The following is a 15539-nucleotide window of genomic DNA, read 5'->3' as shown; positions in this document are numbered from 1 at the left end:
AGAGGACTTCGAAAAAATGTTAAAATGTATTACTGGCACGCGAAACCTTAAATTAAAGTGAATAAATGAAGACTTGGCACATCACTTCTGAAAGGTTACCGACCCCTGCTCTAGGGGTATGTGTACCCCTCGTGGAGAACCACTGCTGTACAACCCTGCTTCCTGCATGTCTGTGGTAAGTATAACAATCCTGGTTCTTAGAGGTGCACAAATAGCTTGTCCTAACTACACAAGTCAGTGGTAGAGCCAGCTAGCTGCACACTTAGTATCATAGTACCTGTGTGCTTATCTAACCCATCTCCCATATTAAATAATGTGGCCTCAATTCTGCCCTGGCACATGTGGACAATTCCTGCACCTTCAGTGGAAATTACAGGTGTGGGTTGGAGATCAAAATCTGGCATGTGGTTGGGGGGGCAGGTGCTAGCTACTTCTCACTCATCTATGCCCTTCTGGCTTGAGATGGCTGTCTATTCCATGCAATCCAAGATTACTACTACTGTGCCATCTAAGCACCAAGCAGAGCCACTGTGCCCTGACAGCAATGAATTGCACTGCTCCACTCTGGTACTTTCCTACCACTCAAGGCCGTCTCTGCCCAACTGTACTTGGTTTCTTTCCTTTTGCACAAGGAAGGAGTGAAGAAGGGACATCCAGGGCAATGCAGAGATGCCAGTGTGAGGAAAATCATGTCCCACATTGCAAAGGGTCACTCTCCCTTATTGTGTTATGGAGAAGGTTCATTGTGGCAGTGGAACACAAGAGTCAGAACCACCATGTGTCAGAAGTACAGTAACCAAACTTCTCTGCCCCCAATTGCCAAATCCTCCCATGGGCATCTGATGTGCTTCCATCACACCCCTACTCCAGTTGCGAAAACTGTCATCTCTACCCACCCTCTGTCCTTCCCATTCTTCAGTGGCTTTGCTCTAGTCACTGATAATGCATCGCTGTCTTGTCACCATTCCTTCAGCAGAAGGTGTTCCCCAGGTCCATTGCAGAACAGTTAGCTGTAGATCAGAGGTGAGCATACTATAGCCTGCAGGCCACATTGGGCCCACAGGACCATCCTGCCTGGCCCTTGAGCTCCCGGCTGGGGAGGCTAGCCCCTGGACCCTCCCCAGCTGTCCCCTTTCCCCCCCCAGCCACACAGGCAGCGCTCTGGGTGGCAGGGCTGCATGCTCCTGCAGGGCAGTGCAGCAGCGTGTCTGGCTCTGGGCAGTGCAGCTGCCAGACATGCTGCTCTGAGCGGCATTGTAAAGGGGCTGGAGCCAGGGGGCAGGGAGCAGTTGGATAGGTGTGGGAGTCCTGGGGGGCCTGTCAGAGGGCAGTTGGATGGGGTGGAGGTTCTGGGGGGCCGTCAGGAGACAGGGAACAGGGGGCAGTTAGAAAGGCATGGGAGTCCCAGGGGGCAGAGGTGTGGATAGGGATTGGGACAGTCAGGGAGCAGGGGGTGGAGTCCTGGGAGAGGGCGATCAAGGGACAAGGAGCAGGGGGGGTTGGATGGGTGGGGGGTTCTGAGGGGGGCAGTCAGGGAGTGGGAAGTGGGAGGGGTCAGATAGTGAGCAGAGCCAGGCTGTTTGGGGAGGCACAGCCTTCCCTACCCGACCCTCTGTACAGTTTTGCAACCCCACTGTGGCCCTCTGGCCAAAAAGTTTGCCCACCCCTGCTGTAGATGGTTCTTCAACAGCTGAAAAATCTCTTGGAGTACCTTTCAATCAACAGCTACTATCTGCCCTATTAGAACTAGTTCAAAGGCCAAACTAGATGCAAAGGGGTCCTGTCACTGCAGAGGCTACTCACAACTGAGCTGGCCTGCTTTGCAGTGTTTCAGCACCATGTTCAGTTAAGCTTGGTTAACTAGAGTTGTATGGTTTTTATGTTAATTTGTGTTCTGAACCACTTGTCTCACTGAGAATGACCTTAGTGAGAAGCATTGTGGCCATACTACTTCACAATGTTATTGATGTGAATAGCAAGGACTCTTAGGCATGTACACAACTAGGCCTCCTAGCTTGAGTAACCGAGTGAAATATTTTGTAAACCAAGCAGTGGTGAGGTGGGGCCTTGAGATGACTTCCCATCTGGAATAGGTCATACTTAATGCAAAAGGTGCTGACTCATTCTATTCTTAAGAACAGTGCTGGTGATGGAATCTTTGAGGGTTGAATTCAGGGGAGGCCAGATTTCAATTCCCCCTGAGAAACCCAGGTTAGGGAAAACAGACTGCCTGGGTCTAACATTTTGCTACATGTAACCTTTGGAAAGGCAGTCTTCCCTCCTTTCACAGCTCCTGCACCTAAGCTCTTGCCTCCAATAATGCACAAAGCCTGTCTGAAAGTATGGCCAAAGTGACAACTTTAAATATGCTTCTATTCCCAGCACCAACATCTACACGGCTGGCTTCTCATTTGCATGTTGCTAAAGCAACAGCCAACACACTAACAAAGTACTCTATACATCAGATTCAAGAGATAGGAAACAGATTACAAATATGGGTTTGTAAGAGGGTTGCACATTTAATTGCTCCTGGAGGCTGAGCTCTAAGTTCAATGCAGGTCTGGGGAGTGTGCACTCTGGAGGGTCTGAGGGGGATTGGTGGGAGTTTGGAGAAAGGGTATACAGCTCTACCTACATAAGTAATTAAGTGTGTGATGCTCTAGTCACAAGAGTCTAGTGACTGCGGCTTGTGATGTATGTGGGCAACAGCAGAGGGTGCCAGAGAGCTTCCTCTGCCTGCAGTACCAAATGGACACTCTGGGGCCTTGACTTGAAATCAGGCTTTTCTGGTTTTTACCCAGATCAATAGGATTTTGCCTATTAATGCTTGGAACATCCCCTGACATTTTGGAATTGATCAGATGTGGTTTTCAAAAGTTATCACCTTACAGACAAATGCCATTAAACTGAATGTAGGGCCTCACTCTGGCTGGCTAATTAGTGATCATAGCAACACTGGCTCGCAGACACTTCACCCAAAGGATGTTTAACACAAGTCTCTTAAGCTGATTTATACTTGGGTATTTATGGCACCTGTTAGTGCAAACCATTTACAAAACTAGTCCAGATTCCTGAGTCCTACATATCCCCAACCCTAACAACTCCCACAACAAATCTGCTGGGAAGTTCCTATTCACTGTATAGAACTGTAAGTGTCAGCTTCACTCTTTTTTATATTTTATTTTCTCCCTTCAACCATAATTATGTGGTATCCAAACTTCGTTTTGACAGGAGGGTCTGTGTACACTGGCTTGTCCATACTGCTGACTGCCAAGGCAAATGCTGCTTCCTGGAAAGGTCCCACCATAGAACCTCTGGTCATCCAGCCCAAGTCTCCCTGAAAGAGTCAACAAAAATGGTCAGGTCTGAGTATCCCATTTCAAAACATGCCCAGAGCTGCATTGTGAGACAGAGTGCGTAACATTTCTATAAAGCAGAGAGAAAAATCCAACAAACAGGGTTTTTAAGAACAAATAACCTTCTTCCATTCAGTGCTTGGACCCTTAAACTTTGCAGCTGTCTACTACTGCACAGATGTGTGTGGAATGAGAGTATCATCAGATACTACGGCAATGTGTTCAGAATAAAAACCTATAGAAAATAGAGCATAAGAATGGCTAAACTGAGTCAGACCAATGGTCCATCTAGCCCAGCATTCTGTCTTCCAACAGTGGCCAATGTCAGATGCTTCAAGGAAATTAACAAAACAGGGCAATTATCAACGATCCATTCTCTGTCATCCAGTCCCAGTATCAAAGTCTTAGGGACACCCTCAAAATGGGTGCATCCTTGGCCATCTTGGCTAATAGCCACTAATGGACCTATGCTCCATGAACTTATCTAGCTCTTTTCTAAAATTTAGTTATGGCCTTCACAACATCCCCTGGCAACAAGTAGCACAGGTTGACTGTGCAGTGTGTCAAGAAGTAATTCCTTTTGTTTTAAACCCGCTATCTGCTAATTTCATAGGGTGACCCAGCTTCTTAGGTGAAGGGGCATTTAACACTTCCTTACTCACTTTCTCCAAACCATTTATGATTGTATAGACCTTTATCATATTCTCCCCTTAGTTGTCTCTTTACTCCTGGAGGAATACTGTGCCAAAGTATTAAAAATTCTGCACCAAAAAATTTAAAATTCTGCACACAATATTTTAAAGTTCTACAAAATTCTGCACATTTTATTTGTCAAAATAATGCAATAAAATCATGCCAGTTTCAATTATTTTGGTAATTTATTTAAACTACAATACAATGGATGGAGAATGGGAGTGCAGAGCACTGGAAGAAATCCCCAAACCCCCTTTGTCAAATAATAATGTAGCTAGGTTTGACCCTTTATTTCTAGTTATTAGTCAACAAATATATGCAGCCATATGGTCAGTGTTACATCATAGGCAACTGAAGAGCAAGTGAGGGCTGGGGACTCAAATTCACAATTTATATTGGTTACTGACCATTTCCAAGAAGGTAAGTACCAAACAGGCAATGGAGCACATTTTGATAGGAATTTTTTTTTCAATCCAAAAAATTTAGACCAGTTCTAGTCACTAAAGCACCTTAAGAATTTATAAGGCCATACTGTCCTTTACACCACTCTGGCAATGTAAAGGAGCCTTAAAACTTTTACACCTGTTTTATACTCCTGGGGGAATTCACAAAGACAATGGGAACAATTCACTAAGCAGGCAAGCTGCTACATTCTGCTCTGCCTCATGCCTACCTCCTCAGAAACACCCTAGAGCCCTGCCTCTCCACACCGAACGTGCTGCAATAGCAAGCAAGAGGGACAGAGTGTCTCTCTCCCTCTTACATGCATGACTGCTCAGCCTCCCGACCCCATCCCAGTGGTGATTTACGTTTCTACCAGCTGCTCCAGGCGCCCGAACCAATCTGCCTGCGCTGCCAGGGAAGGGCACATGACCGCTCTTGTGGATTTCCCTTTGTTTCTCCATCAGAAGTCATTTTTCTGTGGGGAAGCAAAGAAATCCCAATAATTGATGAGGAGGTGTCAGTACCTAGAGAGGAAAAATGGCTTTTGTAGGTGAGCCAGCCACTCCCAGTCCCTATTCAAGCCCAAATTGATGGTGATAAGTTTGCAAACGATCCGTCACTCTCACAGGCCTTGGGAGGCAGACCAATCCTCACTTACAGACAGCCCCCCAACCTGAAGCAAATACTCACCAGCAACTACACACCACACCACAGAAACACTAACCTAGGAACCAATCCCTACGTTGCCTTCTCTATCCCCATATCTACTCTAGTGACACCATCATAGGACCCAGCCACGCCATCAGAAGCTCATTCACCTGCACATCTACTAATGTGATATATGCCATCATGTGCCAGCAATGCCCCTCTGCCATGTACATTGGCCAAACCAGACAGCCTCTATGTAAAAGAATAAATGGACACAAATCAGATCTCAGGAATGGTAACATACAAAAGCCAGTAGAAGAACACTTCAGTCTCCCTGGACACTCAACAACAGATTTAAAAATAGCCATTCTTCAACAAAAAAACTTCAAAAACAGACTTCAAAGAGAAACTGCTGAGCTACAATTCATTTACAAACTTAACACCATCAATTTGGGCTTGAATAGGGACTGGAAGTGGCTGGCTCACTACAAAAGCAATTTTCCCTCTCTTGGTACTGACACCTCCTCATCAATTATTGGGAGTGGACAACATCCACCCTGACTAAATTGGCCTTCAGCATTGGTTCTCCACTTGTAAGGTAACTCCCTTCTCTTCATATGCCAATATATATTTATGCTTGTATTTGTAATTTCCACTCCATGCATCTAAAGAAGTGGGTTTTTTACCCACGAAAGCTTATGCCCAAATAGATCTGTTAGTCTTTAAGGTGCCACCGGATGACTCCTCCTTTCTGTGTATTGTTAGACATACTTGCTGACAAGCATTTTGAAATAAATTACTAAAATAACTGAAACTGGCGTGATTACATTGTGTTATTTTGACAAATAAAATATGCAGAATTTTTAAATATTGTGAGCAGAATTTTAAATTTTTTGGTGATGAATTCCCCTAGGAGTAAAAAGCTAGAGCTAGTGTTCTGTCAAGGGGGTCTGGCTATGGATTGAGTTTACTGAGAGGATCAGACTAATGTGGAGTTGAAGTACTTTGAGTGCATACTGTAACACCCTCCTCTGTGACAGAGCATTTCCCTGCAAAACCAGATTGATGGGGCAGGTGGAGAAATACGGCCCACCCAAAGACTCTTATTTCAAGGAAAGAGGAAGAGCAGGAGATCCAAGAAGTCCATAAGAGACTTCCCAATGCAACATCATTTATCCGCTAAGTGCTATGACACCACTTATAAGTACTATGGAACTTGGTAGATTTCCCAGAGTCCCAGTCTCCTGCTAACGACTAGATTGGGATGGCCAAATTTACTGACTCTCCGAGCCACATACGATAGTCTTCCGAAGTTCGAGAGCTGGGCGTGCCTGCCGGTGCTTCAGCCCCAGCAGGTTCCTTCTGCAAGGATGAAGCCCCAAGACCCCCCTGCCCCCTAGCAGGGCAAAAGCTCCTAGCCCCACCACTCTGCCACAGGCAGAAGCCCTGAGCTCCCGCTGCCCCAGTCTGGTAGGCAGAGAATGGGGGGACTGAGGGTGGGTGCGGGGCTTCACGAGCCACACTTTAACTGTAAAAAAGCCACATGTGGCTCACAGGCCTCCGTATAGCCACCTCTACACTAGCCAATGGTGCCTCCCTGACATCAGGTAGTCCACCTAAGAGCTGTCAGCACAAGCCTGACAATCAGTGAAACGTACCCCTTGTCTGGCTTTATCTTCACTGTACTGTGAGGCTACTTCACTGAAGCGCACTCCAGACTTCAGTTTCTCCATGGCCTCCATGATTCTGCTGTGCTTTTCACACAGGATGTGTCTAACCTAGAATGCAAAAGCAGAGAGAAGTTACATTTTGGAGGCTCAGCTCAGCTCCCTACAAAACAGTCATTTTACTGCAGTTAACTGAATAGGCTCCTGTCAGTGCCACTGTGCCCTGACTGCTGCAGCTCACAGCGTGTTTCTCAGTAGAGTTGAGTCCATTGGAGGGCTTCTCACCTCCAGCCCAGGACATTCAGTTCAATTGCTGTCCCAAACAGCAGCCAGGGCAGAGCCAGGCAGTCCTCTGCCCAGCCTGTCTCCTGCTGCTGCGAGTGGCACACCAGCTTGGCAGCAGCCCAGTCCCAAGCACTGCACCCAGGCCCACTGCCCTGTCACGCAGGCAGACTGCACTTAGCAGCTGCCTCTGAGAGGCATCTTCACCCCCTGGATCTTACTGGGCAGTCGAGGGTTGCCGCCATGTGGGCCGGCACGAACCCCTGAACCCCGGAGCCAGGCCGAGCCCGAGCCCCTGCCTGGGCGCCCACAGCCTGTGCCTCGTGCCGCCTAGGCACACCACGTGCTTGGCGGAAGGCGGCAGCTGGGGCGATGGGCCTATAGCCCCGCTACCCCTCCGCGCCCCACTCACCTTCACAGAGCTGCCGCCGCCCTTCGGGGCCGGGGCCGGGGCCTGCCTCTCCCCACTGCTCGCGCCGCCAGCGGCTCCTCCTTGGGAACAAACCAGACCGTCATTAGCCGGGCGCGGCTCCTGGGGTGGCACCAGGGTCTGCCACAGACCCGGGCCCGCCTGGCGAGGACACGGGCTGCCCTGGGCTGAGGGAACGGGCGATGGTCTTCCCAGCAGGGCGACTCCCCATCCCCCTCTATCCCTCCCCCGACCAGGACGCGACAGCCCGCCGCCCCTCCCCGCGCCTCGGGGCGCTACAGCCCCCCGCCTCACCCTTCCCTCTTTTCCCGCCGCTTTTCCCTTTGGGGGGCATCTCCGCAGCCAGGAGCCGCGCGCGCGACGCCGCTGGGAGCGCGAGGGCCCCGCGAGGGCCCCAGCCGGCGGCCGAGCGCGGCGCGCCCCGAGCCCGGGCTGTCCGCGCTAAGTGCCTGGCGGCGGCGAGGCGCCTCTTCTCGGGGAACGGCTGCGAGCCTGGGTCGCGGCACAGACCCCGGCGCGGGGAGCGCCCGAGACCCCCGCTCGCTCCTACAGCGCCCGGCCCCGGCCCGCGCCTTGCCGAGGGCGACCAGGCCTCCCGGCCCGACTGTTAGTTCTTTGTCCCTCGGTCGGGAGCCCACTTGTCCCGGCACTGCGGCCGTGGCCGCTCCAGGCGCTTTTTTTGTTTGTTTTGTTCCTCCTGTCCCGATATTTTGTCCCTTTCATCTGGTCACCCTACCCCGCCATGGGACTGGCCCTCGGCTAACGCCCTTTCCCCGCTGCCTCTCCCCCCACGGGACTGGACCCCGGTCAGCGCCCTTCCCCCGCTGCCTCTCCCCCCACGGGACTGGACCCCGGCCAGCGCCCTTTCCCCGCTGCCTCTCCCCCCACGGGACTGGACCCCGGCCAGCTCCCTTCCCCTCTCTGCCTCTCCCCCCATGGGTCTGGACCCAGCCCCCGTTCCCCCCCCACATAGGACTGGACCCCGGCCAGCGCCCTTCCCCTCTCTGCCTCTCCCCCCATGGGACTGGACCCAGCTCCCGTTCCCCCTCCCCCATGGGACTGGACCCTGGCCAGCGCCCTTCCCCTCTCTGCCCCCCCATGGGACTGGACCCAGCTCCCGTTCCCCCCCATGGGACTGGACCTTGGCCAGCGCCCTTCCCCTCTCTGCCCCACAATGGGCTGCCGCATCCCCTGGATTGAAGTGGTTTCCATCATATGCAGGGTTTACAGTTTGGTTCAATGGCTCTCGGCACCCCCACTGTACAGATTGTCTAGGCAGGTGGGGCAGGGTGATGAGACAATGAGAAGAAAACGTTTCCTGATCTCTTCTATGGTGTCGTATCCTGAGTATGCGCCTTGCCAGTCGTCTAATGCCTGAGTGCCTAAACTCTCATTAGGAGGCTGTAAAGTACTTAACACACATCTAGGTGTTATAGAAATAAAAACAATAAGCAGGACTAGCTTGGCAAACATATTTTATAACAAGTGATTCCTTATATCATTCCTCTTCCTCACCTTGAGAGAACTGTATTTTGTCAAGCTTTACTTTTCAATAACTAAAAAAAAAACCTTAAGCATTCACATTTTTATCACACTTACTACAAGGGCCTCTTACAATCTCAGGGAGATTCTTTATATTTACCTGCCTTTTTCCCTGCTTTACTTCCTTTTTTGAAAATTTGGAGAATTGTTTGCAATGTTGCAACATGTGTACTGCAGCTGTAAAGGATGCATTATTGAGTCAAATTATTGTCATGCCTTCACTGTTGATATTTTGCTTCTAGGTGCTGCTGAGGGAAGGAGAGAAAGCAGTTACATAACTATCTAGGTATGCAATGGTGCATATAGGGGACTTTCAGTTAGTGGAATTTCTGCTCAGTTCATCTGACTCCTGAAATGGAGGCCTTATCTATCTACAGAAGTTGCACTGCTGATTTAACCTAAAATGTTTTTAGACAAACCACCCTGTGTGGATGCTGATTTTTTGATTTAACTGTCTTTCTAATTGATTTATGCTAAACTGATCTGAGCCTGATTTAAACCAGTATCAGTGTGTCTACACACAGTCTTTGGCATCAGTTTAAGTAAACCAGTGTATAATTATCTTAAGTTATATTGATGCAATTTGTGTGTGTGGACAAGGCAGGCCTAGGGAACTGCCAGATTTCTTCCCTGTTGAAGACTCCTAGGCATAACATTAGTCACTGGCTTTATCTTCACCATTCTCATTTGGAGGGTCCACACGACCCCACCCCAAGTTAGCCAGCACCTGAAATGTGTCGCATACTTGCCACTGATGCATGAAGGACCCAAAGCCATCAATTTCTGTGGAATTTAACCTTGTTGGTTTTTTTTAAGTTTCTTAGATTGTCAGCTTCTTCAGGGAAGACCAGTCTCTTTGTTCTGTGTTTGTACAGCACCTAGCACAACAAGGTCCTGGTCTGTTACTGGGGTTCCTACATGCCACTGTAATACAAATAATCAACAATAATAATAATAGTCCTTATGGCTGCAAATAAAACTTTGTGACGTGTGACTGGAGCACCGTTATCTCCTTCAGTGTGTAGACAGTAGATAGTGCTGCTGTGGTTGCTGGCCTTCATGGCATTTTCAAGAAACAGCAGAATGAAATTAACAATACCCCAGTCAGTTTCATAGCTGCTGTCCAGATCCCTGTGTGCACCAGTTAAACTGACAAGAATGTTAGTTTTACTCTGCTGCTACTTGAGAAAGCTGTTATCACCAGCTGAGAGACATCAGAGCTTTTGCCCCTAGACCTTGCTAGCTCTCCCTTTCTCTTCCCTCTGACTCGTAGCTTTAGTTCTTTGGGTGGTAGGTATCTGATCACTTGATCAAGTCCTATGTTTATGCCCTAGATTCACCTCTCTTTGTAGGATACACTGCTACACCCACCTTGCCTCCTTCACCTGAGGAATAGTATGCATATAATAAATCAGTATGCCGAAAAATACACAGCAGCCACATTTGTATAGATACCATATTTCTCTGCATAACTCACATACAGGTAACACAGGGTACAGTGTGCCCCTCATTCTTTCACATATCCACTGCTCATGTGAGGGGTTGAAGGGAACCAGGCCATGCAAGTTTCACTAGGACAACAGGGCTTGGCTGGCTTTCCCAAATCAAAGTTGGTTTATTGGAACATAGGACTTGCCACTCTGGATCTGTCCTGAGGCCCAGCTAGCCCAGTATCCCAGCACCAGCTGTTTCGGGGGAAGGGGGAGGTTCTGAGGAACTCGGTAGGAGGCACTAAGGAATGACCTGCTAACAGGCTGCATGTGTTCCTAAATCTGTGTCAGTAGCTGGCTAGAGCCTGAAGCCAGAAGATTATCTCCCTTACATGTTTTTACCCTACCTAATCCTACTGTAGATTGCCCATGTCAGCCTGCTAAGCTCTTGGCCTCAGTAATACTTGGTGGCAGTTGTGACAAAGTGAGAATTTTCTGTAATACTTTTATTGCTTCTATGTGTGCCTCAGTTTCCTTCTATATTGCATTGCTACCCCATGGAGGAAAAAGGGGTAGAGTCTGCTCTTGGGAACAGCACAGGACACAAGGCGGGGGCGTCGCTCTGATCCAGGACAGAACTCTGCGTCTCACCCCAGACTGCTTAGTTTCCTTCATAGCTTCTTCTGAGGGACGTTGCTTGAGGCTTTTTGAAAACTCGAAGTGAATTATGTCAACGGTTCTTCAACTACTCATTTGTTGACATACTCAAAGAATTCTAGTTTTAGCCTGTCTAGAATGAAAAACTAATGTATGTCATAATTATTTGTTAAGTAGTGTGCTCTCCTTGGTGTTCTGCAAATGGGAACTACACATGCGTTTCAGATAGAGTGAAGATTACATGTAAAAACCTTCACTAATCGAGTGGAAAGGGTGAAAATTGGAGCACAGTGGTCGGAAAATGCCCAAACAAAAGTTGCTGTAGCAATATTAACTCAGCCAGATTGTACCTAATGGAGACTAATTTAGAGCATATATAGCCGGGATCGGCAACCTTTCAGACGTGGTGTGCCGAGTCTTCATTTAGTCACTCTAATTTAAGGTTTCGCCTGCCGGTAATACATTTTAACGTTTTTAGAAGGTCTCTATAAGTCTATATTATGTAACTAAACTAGTGTTGTATGGAAAGTAAACAAGGTTTTTAAAATGTTTAAGAAGCTTCATTTAAAATTAAAATGCAGATCTTATCAGTTTAGTGCAGTGGTTCTTAACCTGGGGTGCACGCACCCCCTGGGGGTGCGAGATGCCCTTTCTGGGGGTGCGAGACCTGCCTGATTTTTTTTAGAAGGTAAATCATGGAAAACACAAATTAAGCACAGGCACATAAGTACGACTACTTTGTTGCATCAAACCTATGTATTTATTAACATTATACATTTTTAACGATTACTGTAATATACAAAGTTTTTAGGCTAATTATAGTGTAATTTTTGATAAGGGGTGAGAGAACATATTTTGAGAACTCCAGACGGTCAGCAGGCTGAGCAGGGCCAGGTGTAGTGTATTAAATTGTTCCCCATAGGAATGTGCTACTTAGGGTGTACTACTTACGGCTGCCAGTCTTGATGCTCTGACTGGCACGGTAAGGTGCCAGGGAACAGGGGTGGTTAGATAGGCGTGGGAGTCCTGGGGGGCCAGTCAGGGGTTGGGGGAGTGGATAGAGGTCGGGGCAGACAGGGGACAGGAAGCAGGAGGGGTTGGATGGGTGGAGGGTTCTGAGGGGGGCAGTCAGCGGGCAGGGGTTCCCAGGAGGGGGTGGTCAGAGGACAAGGAGCGGGGGGAGGGGGAGGTTGGATGGGTCAGAGGTTATTAAGGGCGCAGTCAGGGGGCAGGAAGTGGGCCAGCTGTTTGTACTGTGGTGTAGTATATTAAATTTCTCCCCGTAGGAATGTGCTACTTACAGTGTACTACTTACGGCTGCCAGTCCTGGTGCTCTGCAAGTAGCACATTCCTACGGGGAGAAATTTAATACACTACACCTGCGGACAGAACCCCAGACTGGTGGGGGTCCTGGCCGCTGGCCCGGCTCAGCCTGCTGCTGGTCTAGGGTTCCGTTCACCCAGGCCGGCAGCGGGCTGAGCGGGGGCGTAGGCTGGGACCCTGGCTGGCAGCAGCGTGCCCGTAAAAATTGGCTCGTGTGCCAACCCCTGATATATAGCATTCTAACCAATCATATAAAATGCTCCCTCTGTAGGAAATGGTTGAGTTCCTCTTGCCTGGAAAAAAACCCACCTTTACTTTTCCTGATTGTTCTATGTATGTATGTATTTTTTGAGTTAGAATCATAGAATCATAGAATATCAGGGTTGGAAGGGACCCCAGAAGGTCATCTAGTCCAACCCCCTGCTCAAAGCAGGACCAATTCCCAGTTAAATCATCCCAGCCAGGGCTTTGTCAAGCCTGACCTTAAAAACCTCTAAGGAAGGAGATTCTACCACCTCCCTAGGTAACGCATTCCAGTGTTTCACCACCCTCTTAGTGAAAAAGTTTTTCCTAATATCCAATCTAAACCTCCCCCACTGCAACTTGAGACCATTACTCCTCGTTCTGTCATCTGCTACCATTGAGAACAGTCTAGAGCCATCCTCTTTGGAACCCCCTTTCAGGTAGTTGAAAGCAGCTATCAAATCCCCCCTCATTCTTCTCTTCTGCAGGCTAAACAATCCCAGCTCCCTCAGCCTCTCCTCATAACTCATGTGTTCCAGTCCCCTAATCATTTTTGTTGCCCTTCGCTGGACTCTCTCCAATTTATCCACATCCTTCTTGAAGTGTGGGGCCCAAAACTGGACACAGTACTCCAGATGAGGCCTCACCAATGTCGAATAGAGGGGAACGATCACGTCCCTCGATCTGCTCGCTATGCCCCTACTTATACATCCCAAAATGCCATTGGCCTTCTTGGCAACAAGGGCACACTGCTGACTCATATCCAGCTTCTCGTCCACTGTCACCCCTAGGTCCTTTTCCGCAGAAGAGTTGTGCAGCCTTGGAGTTGCATTGAGCTAGATGTTTGTACTTCTGTTTCTTGGAGTTTTAAAATCCTGTAAAAAAAAGCTGCGTTCCCAGCTATGACCCTGTGCAGTGAAAAGGCAGCTCTAGGCTGATCTATCTGTACAGAGTAGGAGAACACGTATTAGGGGAAGGGAAAAAAACATTTTTAGTAAGATATTGGTTCGCGATTTCCCAGGAAAGACACAAACGAGAGGAAGCCTAAAGACTGATTAAATCTGAACCTCTGAATCGGTGTGAGGAAGGGACCCTGCTGTCTCTGAGAGCTGCCCCTCATGATCCCCTCTCCTCTTCTCTCCCACCCCAGCAGCACCTCTTAAAGAGCTTGATCACCTCACCAGCAGGGCTGAGGTCAGCCTATCTCCCAGTTTTGCCTGGCTGAGTCTCTGAGACGTTCCCACTGTCCTTGACCAGATGCTGATGGGCCAGAGTGGCTGCTGCTCCCAGCTCTGCTCTCACTGTGGGAGACTAGAGGGGCTGCTTTCAGAGACAGCAGGGTCCTGCCCTCAGTTCACCCCAATTCCCAGGCTCAGATTCAATGGGTCTTTACGATTCCCTTGCTGTTGGGTCATTCCTGGGAAAGGTGCTGCTGATTCTGGCACTTTGCCTCTCTGCTCCTGCCCCTTGCCTTTTAGTTGCCATCTGCAGTGTCTCTGCATCTCCTCCCAGCAGATGTTTCCAGCTGCCAGTGAACTCTCTGGTCTGGATGCCCCTTATGGTTGTGCCTGCTAGGGGAATGCCAGCCCAGTGATTAATTAGGCAACAAGTCCTGTCCCCCCCCCCAGTATACCTGCTATCCGGGCATCACATGAGAAGGGCCCTGGGTTGCCAAATGCCAGTATGTTCACTGGCGAGCAAGGAAGGGCAATTCCTGGCCCAGTGAGGTCAATGGAAAAACGCCCACTGGCTTAAATGGGGTCGGGACTTCCAAGAGCATCTCCATAGGCGTCAGTAGCTTCATCTCCGGCTCCCAGTCATAGCTGAGCAGGTCTGATTCTGTCCAGCAGAGGGCAGCGTGTATTTGCACACACCAGCCTCTTCAGCCACACTGCCGAGAACAGTGTGCGTCCCCTAAGGTGGGGGACGACGCAGAGAGACATTTGGGGGCACACAGCTGGGCCTGGGCCAGCCCCCACAAAAGGCAGGGAGGAAGAGCCCTTCCACTCCACCCTGAGCTCAGCTCTGCCTTCATTCCCTCTCCACCCCCAAGCCAGCTCCGCCCCCATCCCCAGTTCAGCCCCCAGCTCCTCTGCTGAGCCAACTGTGCAGTAGTGTGGGGGTCAGGGGTGGTTTGTGGACAGATTCCATTACTGGCGGGACAGGAAAAGTTTGGGCACCACTGCCCTAGAAGCAGGGTGGTTCATACTCCCTGCCCCTGGAGCCCCAGCATGCTGCTGGCAGGATGTGGCTAACCGCTGTGAGCTTGGGGCGGGGGGCGGAAATCTGGCACAGGGTCACTGCTTACTCTGGGTCTCCCAGGAGGCAGCCAGTTCAGTGCACTTGGGGGCTGCTCTTGCCAATCAGAGGTGATGGAAGTCTCTCCCACCTGTGCTGCTCCCCCCAGGCCTAGGGTGGGTTCCTAACCCAGCAGGCCTGGCCTCCACAGACATAGCTCTGTCCTGCCCAGGCCATACCAGCATGCCCAGGACCTATCCTGTGTGGGCCATAAATGATATGTAATCAGATTGGACTCCTATGATGTATCAGGTGCATGCAGGATGCCTAACTTGGCTACTGACTCACTAAGGCTGTGTCTACACAGCAATGTAAGCCTAGGGTTAGTGGGACTTGGGTCAGCTGACCCACGTCAGGGAATCCTGGGCTGGAGTGACTACACTGGCTTTTAACCCTAGATTAAGAATTTCCTGACCCATGCTTGAGCCTAGGGTGCTGGCAGCCACACTGCAGTGCACATATCCAGAGCAAACTGTATCCCAGCATGCCTAATGCTCCCCCCATTGACACTCTAGGCCTAGGAACG

General features: G+C 49.6%; 1 protein-coding gene across 1 annotated transcript; it reads right to left on the bottom strand.

Moving 5' to 3' along the window:
- Window positions 1-3006: 3006 nt before the first annotated feature.
- On the bottom strand, window positions 3007-7964 carry PIN4 (peptidylprolyl cis/trans isomerase, NIMA-interacting 4). Its single transcript, XM_084638501.1, has 4 exons — window positions 7815-7964; window positions 7503-7582; window positions 6800-6919; window positions 3007-3337 (listed from the first exon to the last, which is right to left on the bottom strand). Exons 1-4 carry the CDS (start codon window positions 7852-7854, stop codon window positions 3179-3181), a joined length of 399 nt encoding a protein of 132 aa, XP_084494627.1. The 5' UTR covers window positions 7855-7964; the 3' UTR covers window positions 3007-3178.
- Between the last annotated feature and the right edge of the window lie 7575 nt (window positions 7965-15539).

Source organism: Lepidochelys olivacea, assembly GCF_965140295.1.
Source record: "Lepidochelys olivacea isolate rLepOli2 genome assembly, chromosome: 9".
Taxonomy (NCBI): Eukaryota; Metazoa; Chordata; order Testudines; family Cheloniidae; genus Lepidochelys; species Lepidochelys olivacea.
This window is presented reverse-complemented; position numbering and strand designations above follow the sequence as displayed.

Excerpts from the sequence above, each read along its gene's own strand:
- PIN4 (XM_084638501.1), bottom strand. The coding sequence starts at position 7,854 with ATGCCCCCCAAAGGGAAAAGCGGCGGGAAAAGAGGGAAGG. Across the intron at positions 7,583-7,814 it reads CGGCGGGAAAAGAGGGAAGG|GAGGAGCCGCTGGCGGCGCG; the intron begins GTGAGGCGGGGG and ends TTTGTTCCCAAG. Across the intron at positions 6,920-7,502 it reads GCGGCGGCAGCTCTGTGAAG|GTTAGACACATCCTGTGTGA; the intron begins GTGAGTGGGGCG and ends TTTGCATTCTAG.